At 39.9% G+C, this 17,011-nt stretch overlaps 1 protein-coding gene across 8 annotated transcripts in view; it reads left to right on the top strand.

Annotated features, from left to right (window-relative positions):
* The first annotated feature begins 4,465 nt into the window (after positions 1-4,465).
* ppp1r12b (protein phosphatase 1, regulatory subunit 12B) overlaps positions 4,466-17,011 on the top strand; it is a 29,915-nt gene continuing 17,369 nt past the window's right edge. For 3 of the 8 annotated variants that reach the window (XM_079848629.1, XM_079848630.1, XM_079848627.1), the window contains exon 1: positions 4,541-5,156. In XM_079848629.1, the coding sequence (XP_079704755.1) occupies positions 5,052-5,156 (105 nt within the window). In that variant the 5' untranslated portion in view covers positions 4,541-5,051. Of the gene's footprint in view, positions 5,157-17,011 lie in introns of all 8 variants that reach the window. The other 5 variants (XM_079848624.1, XM_079848623.1, XM_079848626.1 and 2 more) reach the window with 4 other exon arrangements.

Genomic DNA, 17,011 nt, shown 5'->3' with positions numbered 1-17,011 from the left:
GTATGTGTCTGTACACTTTAAAGTATGCATTTACAGATTGAACACACTGTAACACTGTCAAAAATGGTATCTGTGGTTGTCAAAAATTCACTGTAAAGAATACAGTCACAATGATTTAGATGTTATATTTCTTACTTCAAAACTGCATGTACTATATAATTTACTAATATAATTTTTAATATGACAACCTACTTGAAAATCTGCATTTTACTTTAAATTATATTGATAAGTACCATAATAATAATAATAATAATAATAATACAGGTGACAAAACAGAGGGTCACATGTTGAATTAAAATAAACATTAACTAAACAACATAAAATGTAACATAAAAAACCCTGATAACAAAACAACACTTTAAACGAATTATACTCAAAAGTGATGTATCGCACAGGGACTTCCGAGAACATCCATGTACTTTTTTCTAAGTAAAAAACAATTAATGCAAAGATTTAAATTGAAAACATAACCAAAAATCATAATTTGAAAAGTGTTTTACTGTAAAAGTACTTGTATTGCCTTTGTTACGGAGACACAAAACTGGATGGAGATGATAGAGAAGGATGGTGAGGTTTAGAAGGGATAAGTGGAAGGTAGGGTGAATATGATATTGTGGAGGGAGCTTGAGCTGGTAAGTTACTGGGTTGATTTGTTTAACAATGGAGAAGGGACAAATATAACAGGGACTTTCTGCAGGGGAAACAGAGCCGAATGTCCCTTGTGGAGAGCCACACTTTCTGCCCAGGCTGATAGCTGGAAGCATTGATCTCCGGGCATCGGTGTGGCTCGGTGACCGCACAGCCCGTTGCAGGTGTTGGCAAGCTAAGTCCTAGACCCTCTCGCTTCTTCTGGACCATGGGAACAGAGGAGGTTGGTAACTGAGCATGCACTGGAAAAGGGTGAGCTTCATGGAGGAATGGCGGAGTCAGTTCGATGCGTACTTAGCCTAGGACAGGAAGTGACTCCAAATCCTGGCAGTAAATCCTGGGACGTCTATACTGTAGCTTGGCTATGAGGGCGAGTGTCTCTCAGCAATGATGTCCATGACAGCTAGGACTTGAAAGCCTTGGTAATCTGAAACAAAAAAAGACGACAACCTGAAGGTGCACAGTAATATGCTTGATACTTATAGTGGTGAGGGCAGGAGAGTTGCGAGCAGTTTGAGCATGCTTTCCGAGCAGTAATGCCACATATATATATCCTCCCAGTCTAATCGGAGAATGGTAGTGGTTGGAGTGATTTGACAGCTGACCGCGTCAGCTGACCGCAGCACTATGCCTACGTGGCCTGTCTGAACTAACACTGTGCTCGATGAGTTTGAACAATGCCTTCCACACATGAGAGATAAACTGTGTCATACACAATATCCTCTGGAATACCATACTTTCCAAAGATGTGATTGAAGAGGAGTTCTGCAGTTTCCATTGCCTTGGGTAAGCGTTTTGAGAGGAATCAGGGAGAATTCTCTTTGGAGAAAAGAGCTACAGAGGCGAGCATTCAGGAAAGAGGGAGACCTGTTATAAAATCCTCTCCCAGGTGTGACAATGGACCATGGGGAGCAGTGACAGTTTCCCAGGTGGTAGGTGTTGGGGGATCTTAGCCATGGCACATTCCTGACATCCCTAGACATGCCTCCATACATGGCCACCAGAACCAGTCCTGGATAAGCGAGAGGGTCCTGTTGGTCCCTGGGTGGCCAGTGCCCACTGATGACTGATCTCATGAGTGGAAGACATTGAGAGGTGGGAACAAATGTCTTAGTCACAGGGCAACCCAGCGGAGCAGGCTCGGTGGTGGCAGCCTCTGCGATGCAATTGTCTAGGGACCACTGAATAGGACTGAGGATGATTTCATGAGGTAAGATGGTTTTAGGTTCCTCTGATGGCTCGCCAGAGGCAAAACAAAGCATCAGCCTTGACGTTTTTGGCCCCTGGACGAAACGAGATGGAGTAATTAAAGTGAGTGAAGAAGAGGGCACAATGTTCTTGACAGGGCGGCAAGCTTTTCGAAGGTACTGTAGGTTACGGTGATCCATTAACACCTGGAAAGCATGATGGGCCCACTCCAGCCTATGCCACCACTCCTCTAACACAAGCTTGATGGCAAGAAGTTCTCGGTTGCCGATGTCGTAATTCTGCTCCACCGGGGAAAGTTTATGGGACATGGTACATGGATGGGAGGCTTTCCCTACTGATGAGGCAAAACGGCTCCCATGCCAGAGGTAGAGGCATCAACTTTGTTTGGGTTTGTTTGGATCTGAATGGATTAGTAGATGAGCCGACTTGAACACTTGTTTGAGTTGTTGGAAGGCATGGGCCACTTCTGGGGTCCAGGACAGAGACTTGGAATTAGATTTGAGCAGGGATGTTAACAGAGCAGGATTCTGGATGAATTGGTGATAGAAGTTGGCATAGCCTAGAAAGTATTGAAGTTCCTTGATAGTGGTGGAAACAGGCCAGGATTTAACTGCTTCCACCTTCCCCTCGTCCAACTGAATTCCTTCAGGGCTGGTGTTGTATCCCAGGAACTGGATGGCCATCTGATGGAACTCACACTTTTCTGCTTTGAGGAATAGATGGAATTTCCAACACAAGCGCAACATGGTGATGATGTGCGGTCTCATTCTGGGAGTACACAAGGATAACATGGATGTAGATGATGACAAAGTGGTTGAGGTACTCCCAGAATACCTCATTCATAAAGCCTTAGAATATAAAGGGGGTGTCGACCAGGCCATCCGACATAACCTAATATTCATAATTGCCTGTGGGTTGCCATGTTGAAGTGCCTCTGTAATGTACTCCTTCATGGCCTTCTGTTCTGGGATGGAAAGTGGGTACACTGTAAGTAGTCAGGAAACTAGTGTTGGTGATATATATTGTAGCACAGGTGAATAAAGCTGGTAGGTACAGTATGATATCATTGGCCTTGAGATGTAATGTGCATGACGTCATCGTTTTCACAGATTCACGTTTTTGTTGTTTACATGGAGACAGTTTTCAAAAACTTGCACTTTGAAACCCATTTTCAAAAGTTTACATTTTCAGGCAAATGAATGGCCAAGACGCATACAAAGTTTTACGTTTTTAGTTGGAAACGGTGTCGTGTAAACAGCCCCTGAGTATCCATTTGGGTGATCAGACAATGGCTACGTTTACCTGCACAACTTTTGTTTCAATCGGGCTGAATTCATTCCAATTGATGAATCTGAATGTAGTGTTTACATTAATGCTAAACCTATGATCGGGTTGATGTGTGCGTTTATGTCACAAGCTTCAAATCGGAATAGATTTTTTGACATGCGCACATTGCACGAATAGTTTCCCGCTGTTTGCACATACTAACTATTCTCTTACATTGGTTCTTTATTTGTTTTAAACTGCAGACTTATTATTTATCCATTTCTGGGCATCATTTGGAAACAATGAGCATATGAACCGCTGTGCCGTGCTGCTTATTTTTATCACGCAGTAAAAATGTGGGTGAGAATCGTGGGTGCTCCACTTCACAGACTCTGAGTGAAAGGAGACTTTTAGGAAGATGGGACACTCATTTATATGACACTTTATTCAACAGGAACGCTATTTCTTCGTCATTGCACATGCTCAGTCCTTTCAGTTTTGGTTTTCAATCCGATCACGTGTTTACATGTTCTCTTGATCTGATTAGAAAAGGAATAAACCACCCCTTTCAATCCGATCGAAATTTAATTCACATCAAGCTCAATCGGATCGATTAAGGTGTTCACATGAAGGCTTTTCAGTCCATTTGAGCCAATGAGTGAACTGAGTCCTTATGTAACAGAGGTGCTGGGTAAGACAATGAGCTGCAGGTGTGTGTACTTTTCCTCATATTGTTCTAAACCTATATTTCTTTCATTTTTAATATTTCCTTATAACTGTATTTCTTCTGTGGCAAATAATTTGGCCCAACTTTATATAAGTGCTTTTAACTTCTGTGTACTTAAATGGTTAGGTACAATGTAATTATTGTGTTCATGTTTTCAAAACACTTGTGCTGCTATTGCGATGGGATATGTGTAGGTTAGGGACAGGTTTAGTGGTATGGGTTGGTGTAAGGGTTGGTTAAGGGGGAAGTGAAGGTCAACAGTGTAATTACAGAAATTTTTAAATGTTACATGCAGGTATTTTAAAAATATAGGCCTAACTGTTAAAACATGTATGTACACAATAAGTCCACTGTATCAAGTGATCAATTTAAATGTTAGTACATAGTAGTTAAAGACATTTAATATAAAGTGCATGGATCTAATAATTATTAATGTACTGTTCACTCCATTCCATAATTACAATCAGTGAGACTTTTAAAATCTAAAATAAGCCCCATAAATGTGCTTCATCTGCCACATGCACTGTATTTTAAATCTTCTGAACATTTTTACAATCTTTTTATTTAAATTAGTCAAATATAATAGATATAAACTAAAGCACCTTGTACTGAGCCAGAGTAAGAGGGGAAGGAAAATGAGAAAACAACTAAGTGAAAAGACTGTGAGAGAGAGAGAGATTGTGAAAGAGCGACGGAGCTGAGTGGGACCGAGTGAGAGCAGTTTTGTTCTTTTAGAGTTTGTGTGGAGTAATTGTATGTGCAGAACAGAGAGGGAGGGCTTTCAGTCGTCTGTAAAGTTAACAAAGAAAAGTCCTCTCCTTATTTAGCTCTCATTGTGTGTCTGTATGAATGAGTGAGTTGTCAGAGAGAGAACATCAGCCGGAGGAGACCACAACTGTTTTTATGCGTTTGTGAGAGAGGGAGTGGGACGGAAATAGAGAAAGAGGGAGTGGAGATAGCGAAGTGTAGAGGTGCTTCTAATTGTTTTCATTTTTCTCTAATGACCACCGTGCCGTTCGGAGCAACAGAAACACAGATCGCCTGTCAATCTAGGGAAACACACTCCGCGTGATCCTCTGGGCGCACAAGTTTGCACCTGTTGAGCATATCTACTTCACGTCCAGCAGTCATGGCTGTCTCCACAGCTGTGTGAAACTTTGCCTGCGTTTGTCAGGGATCTTCCGTTTTATCCAGGAGAGAGATGTCATCGCTCTATTCGCGCAGCAAGGACCTTTCCTCTCGCTCCAGAAAGTCCCTGTCGGACTCACCACCCTCCTCTCCGTCCCCCAGCACCAAAACCTTCAGAGTAAGAGCCAGCTGTGTTTGCTTAGCATTTGTCACATTATAACACAGACATTTCAATAGGCAGTATTGTGTTTAAAAACTGTACTGTCATTTTTCACTGGAGGATGTCAAATGTTCATGTTTATTTTAGACTAGATTTTAGTTTTTTTATTTGTCTTCAGCAGTCAAAGCAGGTTTTACGGGTTAAAACATTAAAGCTAGTTTTAAAGAGCTTACTTTATTATTTTGGTGCTTAAAGTGGAGTCCAAAAGTCCACATTGAAAATCTGGGATTTTGTTTTTCATTTGAACTTGGAAATAGAAAATAAGTCTGTGTATGTGTTTTGTTTTGTATCGTATTTGATATATTAGGCTTTTATGATTCATATAATATGAAATAGTGAAAATATGGAGCTCATACTCGAGGACGAATAAAACACCTCTGACTGAGCAAAAATATCAAATTTGGTGCAGTTTATTTACAGTGCATTGCCAAAATGATCCGTGATGCATCCGTGAGATCTTTATAGCAGTATAACAGAAGTTTTGCATTTATATGCAAAATGCATATAACTATCAGTTGTCACACTATATACCAATAATATGTCTTAGTAAGGTGATATTTAAAAAGCTCTGTAGTTTTTATTGTGGAAGGCAAAATACATATAATGCAATGCAATATGATGATTGAGAGAATAAACATTCCTCAAAAACCTGATAGATCATATTTAATATATTTGCAAGATTAAAATATCAAGTAAACCTAAGCTGTTTCAGTCTAGGAAATGTTCATCTTGAAATATTAATGACAATATGAAATTCATTTTTACATTCACTTTATAAAAAAAAGACATGCACCACGATCTGAAGGTGGACATTTTTACAATTATACTAAAAGGCCTTTGACTTGCTAAAAAAGTTTTGACTGACTGGAAACAGAAGGCATAAAGATTGTGTACAGCAGGTTTTTCAGCAAAGTTTTGATCATGTTGATCATTTAGAGGCCTTAGAAATTCATGTATCAAATATTATACAGTATAGGCTTTATAGGGTCAAAACAAATAAAAAACATTTTTATTGGGAAATCAGTATACAGTATGAAAAAAGTTGCATGAAATAGTCCTTTGAGCAAGCAAATCTAAAATCATGTTGTAAACTCCTCTTTTGGTGCTCGTAATCACAACAGAGCATGTTTGTGAGCTCATAAGATGGTGTTGTTGTGCTGTGATTGAGGGCAGACATCGGTGAATGAGCAGAGCTGCAGTGTCTGTGATGTAAACACTGATTCAGGATGTAGTGGGAGTAATTCCCAGCGGTCACGGTTCACTCAGTTTTTAAATTACTGGCCACGTCCCACAGTAGTTAACTAATAATTATTGCAGAGCATTAAACGTTTGCAGTGTTGTCAGGAAAGACAAACTTTTTTTTGTTGTTGATGGTATATAGTTGATAAATATCAGGGTTATTATAGTTAAGTAAAACCAGAAAAGAAACTATTTTGTTGCTTGAACAACTAAAATAAAAAAAATGTTTAGCTACTGTAGTTGCCAAGGAAACTTTTCTAATGTATTATTTATTCACATTTAACTTGATGTACTAAAATAACTAAAAATAAAACTGAAATAAAAAACTATATAGGCATAAAAAAATTAAAAAGACTAAAATGAAATCAAAATGAAAAACTAATTTAAACTAGTTAAAAACTATAGTCTGTCAGAGATACTTGTCAGGTTTATGTTCCATTCTATGGACTCTTATGCTAATATTCTGTTTCGTTTCCTTTAGTTCCTGTTTCCCTGCTCAGTTTAGTTTCGGTTTTCATGTGTATATATACCCCTGTTTCCGTTCAGTTCCTTTTCGGTTCTCGTTTGTGGATTTTGCTGGTTTGTGATTCTCCTATGTTTCCATATGATCTCCTGTGAGTTACAGATTTATAATAAAGACTGTTTTTGTTGTATACTCCTGCATCCAGTTCATTTGTGCTGCAAGCCAACCGTGATAAGATCAACTAAAAAGGTGGAAAGAAACTATTAAATACAGACGTAGCGGCCGTTCACCTACTACTCGTCGATGAAGAGGACCATACAAAGGATTTTTTTGACCTTCTGTGCCAAACACACTACCCGCAGCGCTCCCTCCGTTTTTTGTTTTTATACCAGCCTCAATGAGTGGTCCAAGACACACCTGCCCAGAGAAGGTCTCCGAGGGACGTTTGCTGGCTATGTGGAGTGGGTGCTCCTGCATGGTTTTCCCCTCAACGTCTGCGACCTTATCAACCCCCTCACCCACCAAGGATCCAGCGATGAAGCCCGCACCCACCATGGAACAAGAGCCCAAGCCCGTACCTACCACGGACCCTGAGCTAGAGCCCACTCCACTACAGAGCCAGAGCCAGCCACCATTTCCGTCCCAGAGCCAGAGCCAGAGACCATTTCCATCATGAGTCCGAAGCCTATTGCCAGATCCATCCAGGAGTCAGCGATTGCGAGAAACAGAGCTCTGGCTCATTGATATGTGAAATAAGTAGCCAGTTCCCACCAAAGTCCCCACTCCCAAACTCTCTTCTCTTCAACCAGACCTATGGAATTACGCTGATGACCTGATCCCGCTCTATGTCATTTGTATCCCATTATTTACGTCCTCTCTGCTGGCTCAGTTCACTCCCCTGGATCTGCTTGCTCCGCTGGTGCCGCTCAGCTCCTGGGCTCTACCCTCTCTGGTAGCTCCGTACAGCTCTCTGGCTCCGCCTCGGGCTTCACGATCCCCAGCTCTGCATGGTGATGCGAATCCCCTAGCTTCGCCTCAGGCCTCCAGGCCCATAACTCCACCTCAGCCTGTTGGCTGCGCCCCGGCTCTGTGCTACCTCGGCTCCACCGTGGTACGTCAGCCCCCAAGCTCCACCGAGTTCCCTCGTCACTCCGGCTCCGCCTTTATCAGTCATCTCTCTGCCTATGCCATGGACTTCTGGGCCTTCGGCTGCGCCTAGTCCCTCCACCCGCTACATCTGGCTCCTCCCTCCCTCCTCTCCACCTTGGTCCTGTAATGCCTGGTTCAGATTACACGATTTTTTTGTCTGTTACGATAGTCACTGTGTCAGATTACACGATTTTGACTCCTAAAAATCATGTCATGTCGTGGACAAGAAACATGTCAGACTACACGTTGTTTTCCGAACACATATGCACATATTGCACATATAGGCTACACGCACTCACTCACACACACGCGCTCACTCACTCGCACATACACACTCACTCACTCACTCACTCATACACACACACACACACACACACACACACACACACACTCACTCACTCACTCGCACATACACACTCACTCACATACACGCACTCTCTCTCTCTCACACACACACACACTCACTCTCGCGCACACACAGTCACACACACACTCGCTCACTCACTCACTCGCGAACACAGACTCTCACTCACTCTCCCTCACTCACTTGCGCGCTGTCGTCGTGGAGGACCGTTAAAAAATTAAACATGCTAGTCTTTCTGTCGTGATGTCGTGAAGCATCGCAGACGCGACGTAGGTTGTCGCCCACAATGACACACTATACGAGATGAAACGATCGAATCTTGCGTCCCGACGCCCGTTGTCGTTTGCGAATCCCCACGACACTCTACGTCAAACGGATCGTGCCAAAATCGAGCTAAAATCGTGTAATCTGAACCAGGCATAAGCCAACAGCTCCACCTAGAACTTCCAGGCCTGTGGTGTTGCCCTGGAATGTCTCCCTCTCGGCTCCACCCTGGCTCCTCCCTCCATGGGATCTTCCTCTGCCAGCTCCTCCAGGGTCTTGTTCATTGCCAGCTCTACTCCCACCTCCAGAGCCCCCACGGGCCTTCCGGGAGGGGGGGGGTTCAATGTCAGGTTTATGTTCCTTTCAATAGACTCTTAAGTTGATATTCTGTTTCATTTCCTTTAGTTCCTGTTTCCGTGCTCTGTTTAGTTTTGGTTACCTTGGTTACAGATTATGTCTTTTGTTTCTATAGTTAAGTATGAGTATCACTTGTGTATCGTTATGTTTGCCATGTGTTTTATATACCCCTGTTTCGTTTCAGTTCTTTGTCGGTTCTCGATTGTGGATTATGTTGGTTTTTGATTCTCCTGTTTTTCCCCTACGGTCTCCTGTGAGTTATGGATTTATAAAGACTGTTTTTGTTGGATACTCCTGCATCCAGTTCGTGTGTGCTACAAGTCAACCATGACAATACAAAAATAACTGCTAATAATGTGAAAATCTTTTGGAAGATTTTTGGTTAGGTTTAGTTAGAAAATATGAGTGGTGTTTGAGACGTGGGTTGTGGGTGGTGCCAATGTTTCGCTTTGCGGTTGCTAAGGTGTTCTGGGTGGTTAATAGGGTGTTTTGTTTTATCATCCCATAGACAAAATCATAAAACTGGTCGATTGTACAGTAAAAGTAACAGCACACCTCTCCTAAACAAGCCCCATAATTTGAGGAATCATTCAGCGCAGAATGAGCTACATGCTGAAGTGTAATATTTAGGGTTATGAGTCTGTTCAGATCCCCAGCAAATGTGCAGTAGTAATAGTGAGGCTTTTTTTGGCACTACTAAATATAGAAAAGTGTATATGTTAGGTACTGCAACTGGTCACTATTGTTTTTATTTTCTTTCTTTTCAAGATTGTCATCATTTTTAATCACATTTTTTTCAGATTACTCAAATAATCATAAGACAAATATATTTTTAAAAGTACAAATATTACATGTGTTCTGAAATCCCCCATGTGTAACGGATCCTATAAAGGCAAAACACAGAAACGACACATTTTAGATGAAGTACATATAGTATGTCACACTAATGGATGTTGCTGTCACTGCTTGACATTTCATGTCAACATGCACTGACCATTTCTAAATGTCATTTATATGCATTAGGTTGTGGCAGTACTGAAATGTTTTGAGCCGGTTTGAGTCATTGTGTGTGTGTGTTTGTGTGTGTGTGTGTGTCTGTGTGTGTGTGTTTGTTTGCAAACAGGGTTTGTCTTGTATTATCAGGCGTTAATAGAATTTCCTCAATCCGTCCTGAGCTGATCTCACATATAAGCCAACGCTGCACCCAGATAATCCAATATTCCCCTTATTAGATTTAAACACCTTGCCTGGAAAAAAAAAAACACAACCATTTTGGACTAAATCTCTTATCTGAATAAAATCTCTGTAATGAAATTTCAATTTTCCAGCAGGAAAAACCTGTCTATTTCACTCTGCTTTTAAATCTCACCAGATCAACCCAGAATGTACTCTTGCATAATAGATTGATCCTCAGACAGCATTTGTTGAAACACTTGCTGTTTCAGTTTTACTTTTGGCCGCTGCTTGCCACTTCAAAACCCCATAAACAAACTCAAAGTCTGTGAGCGAACAAGACCAATAAAGGCCATGTTGACGTGTGGAGACTGTGTTTACTTCAGCGAAAAGATGCCCATAAAATCAGCAGGTGCTGCAACTGTTCTGTCTTTAGGAAGGTAAAACATGCACGGAATGAAGGGGAACCAGACTGCCATTTGTCCACTGCGAACCTTCAGATGAGTGTGACAGTTCAGTTTTGACGTAGCATAACTGTACATGCTGCTTCATCACTGACCTCACATCTCTGTCTGCAACAGTGTTGTGGAAGAAACTATAGTTTGTCAAGTTAGAAGTTACCCTTAACTTAAAGTAGTTGGGGGCTGTTCACACTAAACATGTTTTGGTATAGCACTGAGGTGCTTTTCCATAGTTTTTTCTGTGTAAAACATATGCTAGATGGACGTCTTTGTCCATTTCGCTCACTTCTCGCCTCTTTTGCAGATCTTGCGAATCACAAGGCATTCTAAAACAGCGCTTTAAGTATAAATTTTTTTTAACTCATTGCGTTGCATTTTTCCCCATTCCAATGACCTGCGTCTGAAAAATGTGGCCTATGTGAACTAGTCCAGCTACTCTTTTAAAACAGTAGTTAGCTTCTCTATAGACCCTTTTACAGTTGGTAAACATGGTGACGTATTTGTGTGGGCGGGGCTTAGCTGGAGGCAGAAAGATCCCTCTGGCCGCTTCACTAACGTTAGTTTGCCAGTTTGTTAGCTTGTTTTTTAACAGTGACTGGAGAAAATCCAATTTTATCTTAATGTGCAAGGTCACTCACTGTCCAGGACCGCGATTGTTATTTGCAAAAGTTAATTTTAACGGACGGAACCAGATTGGCTGACCCGTACACGCTCAGTCAATGGATGGACGATCTGACAGGATTAACGTTAACGCTACCAACAGTTGAGTGGCCTGACTTCTACACCTAAAGAGAAACTGAGGACATATAAATCTTTAGATGCCTATAACTATGTACTGAATGGTCATGTAAAGACTTGTGTGGGACGATCCGCAGTTCTGCCTAGCCAGCGCCAAGAAGACTACAATGTAAAGAGTGACATATTACGGTGCAATTTTAAAGATGTGGATATTTTCTAGAAATAAAAATTCCAGATACAGCATACTCATTTTTCATCGATTCTTGCACCCAACAACACAACAAGATGACATTTAATAAAAAAATAAATAATTTAAGCTCCTTATTATGTAGCCGAATCTGTGCTGGTTTGTATTGGCCGCCTCCAGTTTTTCGTTTGTTTTGCCTCCAGCTAGCGCCGTGACGTAACTGTGACGTCGGCGCAAAAGGGGTCTATACAAGCTACTATAACCATATTGAAGCTATTTAAAGGGCAAGTATGTTTTTAAATGTACTATCCAATGATGTAATTTAGAATTTAATTGAATAAATTTGCATTAGTGAAAATTTAAATGTATACATTTTAGGGCTGTCAAAGTTAGCGCGTTAATAACGCGTTAACGCAAAATCATATTAACGGCACTAATTTTTTTAACGTGCGATTAACGCAGCGCGTATTTTCTGTTTGACCCGTGGCCCAACCCCTAGTAGGAGAAATGGAGATACACAGTGTTGCTAACTTAGCGACATTGCAGACCCCTTTAGCGATTTTTTCCCTTCAACAAAGCGCCCAAACCTTATTTAGTTTCTGAGAATCTACCGGTACCGCCGGTACTGCTCTCTCAGCACGCGCGCGCGCACCTCTCTCTCTCTCTCGCTCGCTCGCTCTCTCTCTCTCTCTGCGTCTCGCGCGGAGGAGCAGCGCTTTAACTCAGTTAAGCACAGATATTATGTTGCTTCTCTATTTTTACAAGTATAGCCGAAATCAGAGCACAGATATTGTCTTTATCTTATGTGAATTTGATTTCACCAGACGACGGCTCGATTATCAGAATTTTTGTGCAGATTAACTTAACATCTTGGAAGGGAGAGCTGGTTATGTCTTAATGGGTCGCGTTTCAGTCACCATTTCAAATTCATTCCGTTGTTTGACAACAGAAACAGTAAAATATACCAATGAAAACAGTTTTATTGAGAATTTAGCTTCATCAAAATGGGCACAGAGAGAGACAAACTACAATGTAATAGGCTAATAAATAATAAATGTACATTTAGCATTTTCAGAAGAGCTGCCCTGTCATGCAAAAATCTAAACATGTTTGTGTTAGTAAATTGCTCAGTGCAAAGAAAGAGAAGTAATGGGAACCTGCCATTTTTTTTGTTCTTTCTACGTGTCTAATAGACATGAACAAGTTCTTTGAAAAACATCTGTGACCTTTGAAACATCTCATCCTTATGCTCTATATTGACTATGGTTTCAATAATAAACATACATTTGCATAAAGCATCTATATTTATCCATGCCCACGTTGATTAGAGTATTACAAACTTGAAAAGTATTAATTTAAGGTACATTTAGAACAATTAAAAAAATGTGCGATTAAATGCGATTAATCGCGAGTTAACTCATGACAATATGCGATTAATCGCGATTAAAAAAATTAATCGATTGACAGCCCTAATACATTTACATTAAATACAGCTAAACAGCAAATAAGCACAATAAGCCCTAATTCACAATATAGAGTATAGCCAGCTAGATTTATCTACAGTAAATATTCCCATATAAAAAGAACAAAAGGCTTTGCTGGGGCTGTAATTGGTGAATATGTGTTTTAATCAATTAATTTACATAAACTGAATCAAACAAACCGATTCACTAAAATGAACCAGACTTTCCAATGCTACTGGACAGTTTAGTTCAAAGCAATTAACCAGAATGAATCGAAAAGGGATGAGTAGCACTTATATTTAATATATTATATATATATTACTATATACCAAGTACCAATATCATTGATACCAATATCAATACAATACAAAATAAAATAAAAAATTAAGAAAAAAAAAAGGTAAGATGGGTTATTATAGCCATTTAAGAAATATTTTAAAGCAATATATACACAGAAAAAATGCTACAAAAGCTGTCACTGGCCTTTAAAAAGGTTATACTATGTACCATTTAGGTACCAATGTGTACCATTGAGATACTAATGCACTCTTTAGGTACAAAGGTGGACCTTTTGAAATGGTACTGCCCCAGTGGCGGCTTTAGTACCTTTTATTTCTGAGCGTCTAGCAAAGTGGATCATAGACTTTGAGTTAGTTACTTACTCCCCAGTACTGGTCTGCACACTGTTACAGAGGTTGAATGTGGCTCGCCACATAATAATACAAGATTAGCTAAAGAAAATGGTCATGACGTTTTATGTTTCCTCTAATCATAACATATATTTTTTTTCCCATCAACAAAATTGCACATGTGGGCTTGAAGTTTCCATGACGAGGGGAGGCCTGTGCGCGTGAGGTCTCCTTGGGAGCGAAAGTTAAAGAGAGCAAAAGAATAAACACACATGTTTTGTTTTTAGTGGCCTTCTTATCCATGTTTATGAACGACTTTTTACCCCAAACAACAGAATACATAGTAATAAACAGACAAACATATCTGACTGAGTGTGTGAGAGCTGTTTTTAAGGATTGTTCACATTAAAAATATTATCATTACTCAACCTCATGTGTTCCAATCATGTATTTTTTCTTAAATGCATTTTTTTTTAAAGATTATCCTGGCCACCCTTTTAGTGTAATGGAAGTGAATGAGGACTGGCGCAGCTCCAAAAACTCCAATATGACCAAAAAAAAAACAATAAAAAAACCCTAAACATAAAAGTAACATGGGCCCTGTTTACACCTGTTTTTAATATGCATTTTGGTCAATCGGATCACAAGTGGACGGCGCTAAATACAGGTATAAACAGGTTTAAAACGCTTTGAGCTTGTCTACTTTCGACCACAAAAGACCATCTTCTCTCCACCTACTGACCTAATGAGTGAACATTATAAGAAGAGCACTAGCCAGACAGGATTTAAACTTTGTTGGCTGAAGACCCAAGTTTGGTTTGAAGATGAAAAACATACCAAGCACAATGTTCTCTCACTATTCCTGATTTCTAACACACACACATCATTCGGCTGCTCTTGCGGCTCAGAGCAGAAACTAAAGGAAACAGTCCTGGAAACAGGTTCTGGAAACAGTCCTCCGAAAAATGCGCAGCACATAGTCGAAAAGTTTAGTTGTACTGTTCTGGAACAGTGTTGTAAATAAAGCGTAAGCACTGTTTTCTAATTGTGTCCTCTTTTGGAAGGTCAAACAGAGTAGTTTTGCTTTCGCAACGAAAAACACAGCGTCTCCTCGACACGGTGGCAACAATAATACAGCGAGAATAAAAGTTACGTCTTCTTTCTTTGCGTGTACATTTGGGCGGTGTTTTGAAACTCTGCCCCCCCCACACTGACGTAGAGATGTGGGGGCGTGTTTGAACGAAGCGTTTTAGGAAGGTGTTTATAAAGAATACACTTTTATAAAGAATATCTCTTTAGGTTTGACACTTTGAGCTTTGTAACTCTACAGATCTTATACTTGGACTAACAGCTACATAACACACTAAAGAAAAAGGAAAACGAGAAATCGCATCATATGACCCCTTTAAATAATCTTTATGCACTGAGATCATTTTTAGTTTTCAAAGATTTTCTCCAAGCCGATGTGCGATGGGAATAGGCCGAAGAATGGCATCTAAAAAAGTATACTTCGACCATCCGCGTTCCGCAGTGGTCAGCGCACTCTCCACGTGACTTCATTTTCGTCATCTGGAGGGTCATATACTGTAGCTTTGGGTGAAGAACAGACTGAGATTGAAGTCATTGTTCAATGAAAATAGAAATCCATCCTTGGTGCATTAATAAAAATTGATAAATTGCTTAAAGAGTTCATGAGAGTTCATAAATAAATCAAGATTGTTTCAATGAATCGGTTGATCCAGATCACAAAACCATTCTGACTCATGAAACATTTGCATCCTTTTTCGAAGCTTGAAAGTTTCCATTCAACATAATTGCATGGAAAAGGGCAACCAGCACATTTTTCAATGTCCTTTTGTATTCCATAGAAGATTGAAAGTACATGGGTTTGAAACAACATGAGAGGAATTGGAGGAACTGTTGCTCAAACAGAGCAGATCAGAAGAAACCAGCCCTTATAAAGTCATCAAACAATTGAAAACAAATGACTTGATTTCTTTTCTCTTAATATATCTGGCTTATCACACAAAGAGCGGTGGGAGCGGGGAAGAAAAAGAGAGCGAGAAAGAGAAAAAGCCTTTTTTTGGAGTTGTGTGTTGTAATACTTTTTTTGAATATGGTGATGCTCACATTTTCCATTTTGCAAGCTGGCAGACGGACTAGCTGGCTCTCAAAGAGGGGGATGAAGGGATGAGGGGAAAGAGAGAATTAAAGAGGTTGTGTATAAATACTTCAGCATGCGCCAGATCCTGTAAATGTTACAGTTTGTGGAGTTATGGGATCAGGGTGAAGCCCACAGCTGCATGAAGCAGTCTCAGTCTGTTACTTCATAGTATATGTGAGTTATAGAGCTCATATGTGCTGAATGCATGGAGAATTGAGCAACCCTGCAGCGTGTACACTGTGACCGAACGCAGTTTCACATGCCTTTGATGTGCAGCGATGGGACAGTTGTCCTGGTGCACTAATCCAGCTAAACCAAATCCTCATTCAACCACTGTAAGAGAATTGACTTAACTGTTCCCAGATCTTTAATAGTGTAAAGGGTGAGCTCTGCCAGCAATGCCAGTCAGGGTGTGACTTCCAGGGGGGTTTGACCCATCAAGCCCAAGGCTTGAATCCAAAGGAAGCTAATATAAAAGGGCTTTAAAAAGCTAATATGCTGAGAATAAACTGAAGCATGTAAGTGTAGGTGCCCAACCAAAATAGAAAGGTAAATATAGAAAAAAGTTGGCACATTATGGTGCCTAAATTTATTATAATCTTACCTTAGTGACATTTTGACGCCTACAACTCATCAGACCAAAAAAAGACAACTCTTAAATGAACTGGAACGATCCTTAAATTCAACATCACATGACCAAAAATGAAGTGGACTAAACTCATCCAAAGAATATTCCACAGTGAATTCACATAATGTGTAATTAAATTAAACACCAGCTAATAATTGTAATAATACCCACCATAATACACTCTACCAATAATATATATATATATATATATATATATATATGCATATAGATATAGTATATAATAATGACATTCACTATGATACCCAATAATATGAAAAATGTTATGATAACAATAGTTATAGTAATAAAATAATACAGAAGGTACATGAAAAAGATCATATTAAGATAACAAAAAAATGAAAGTAAAAAAGCCTATTGAGGACATCACAGAAAAGAATAATTTAATGGCAACACATTTGTATGTAAAATGAATATATATATATTTTTTAAATTAAATTAGATGATGAAATTAAATGAAATTAAATAAAACCATTTATAGTGGTAGGGAAACAAATAATACAACGCAAAAATACT

The sequence above is a fragment of the Squalius cephalus genome (genome assembly GCF_949319135.1).
Source record: "Squalius cephalus genome assembly, chromosome: 18".
NCBI classification, from domain to species: domain Eukaryota; kingdom Metazoa; phylum Chordata; class Actinopteri; order Cypriniformes; family Leuciscidae; genus Squalius; species Squalius cephalus.
This window is presented reverse-complemented; position numbering and strand designations above follow the sequence as displayed.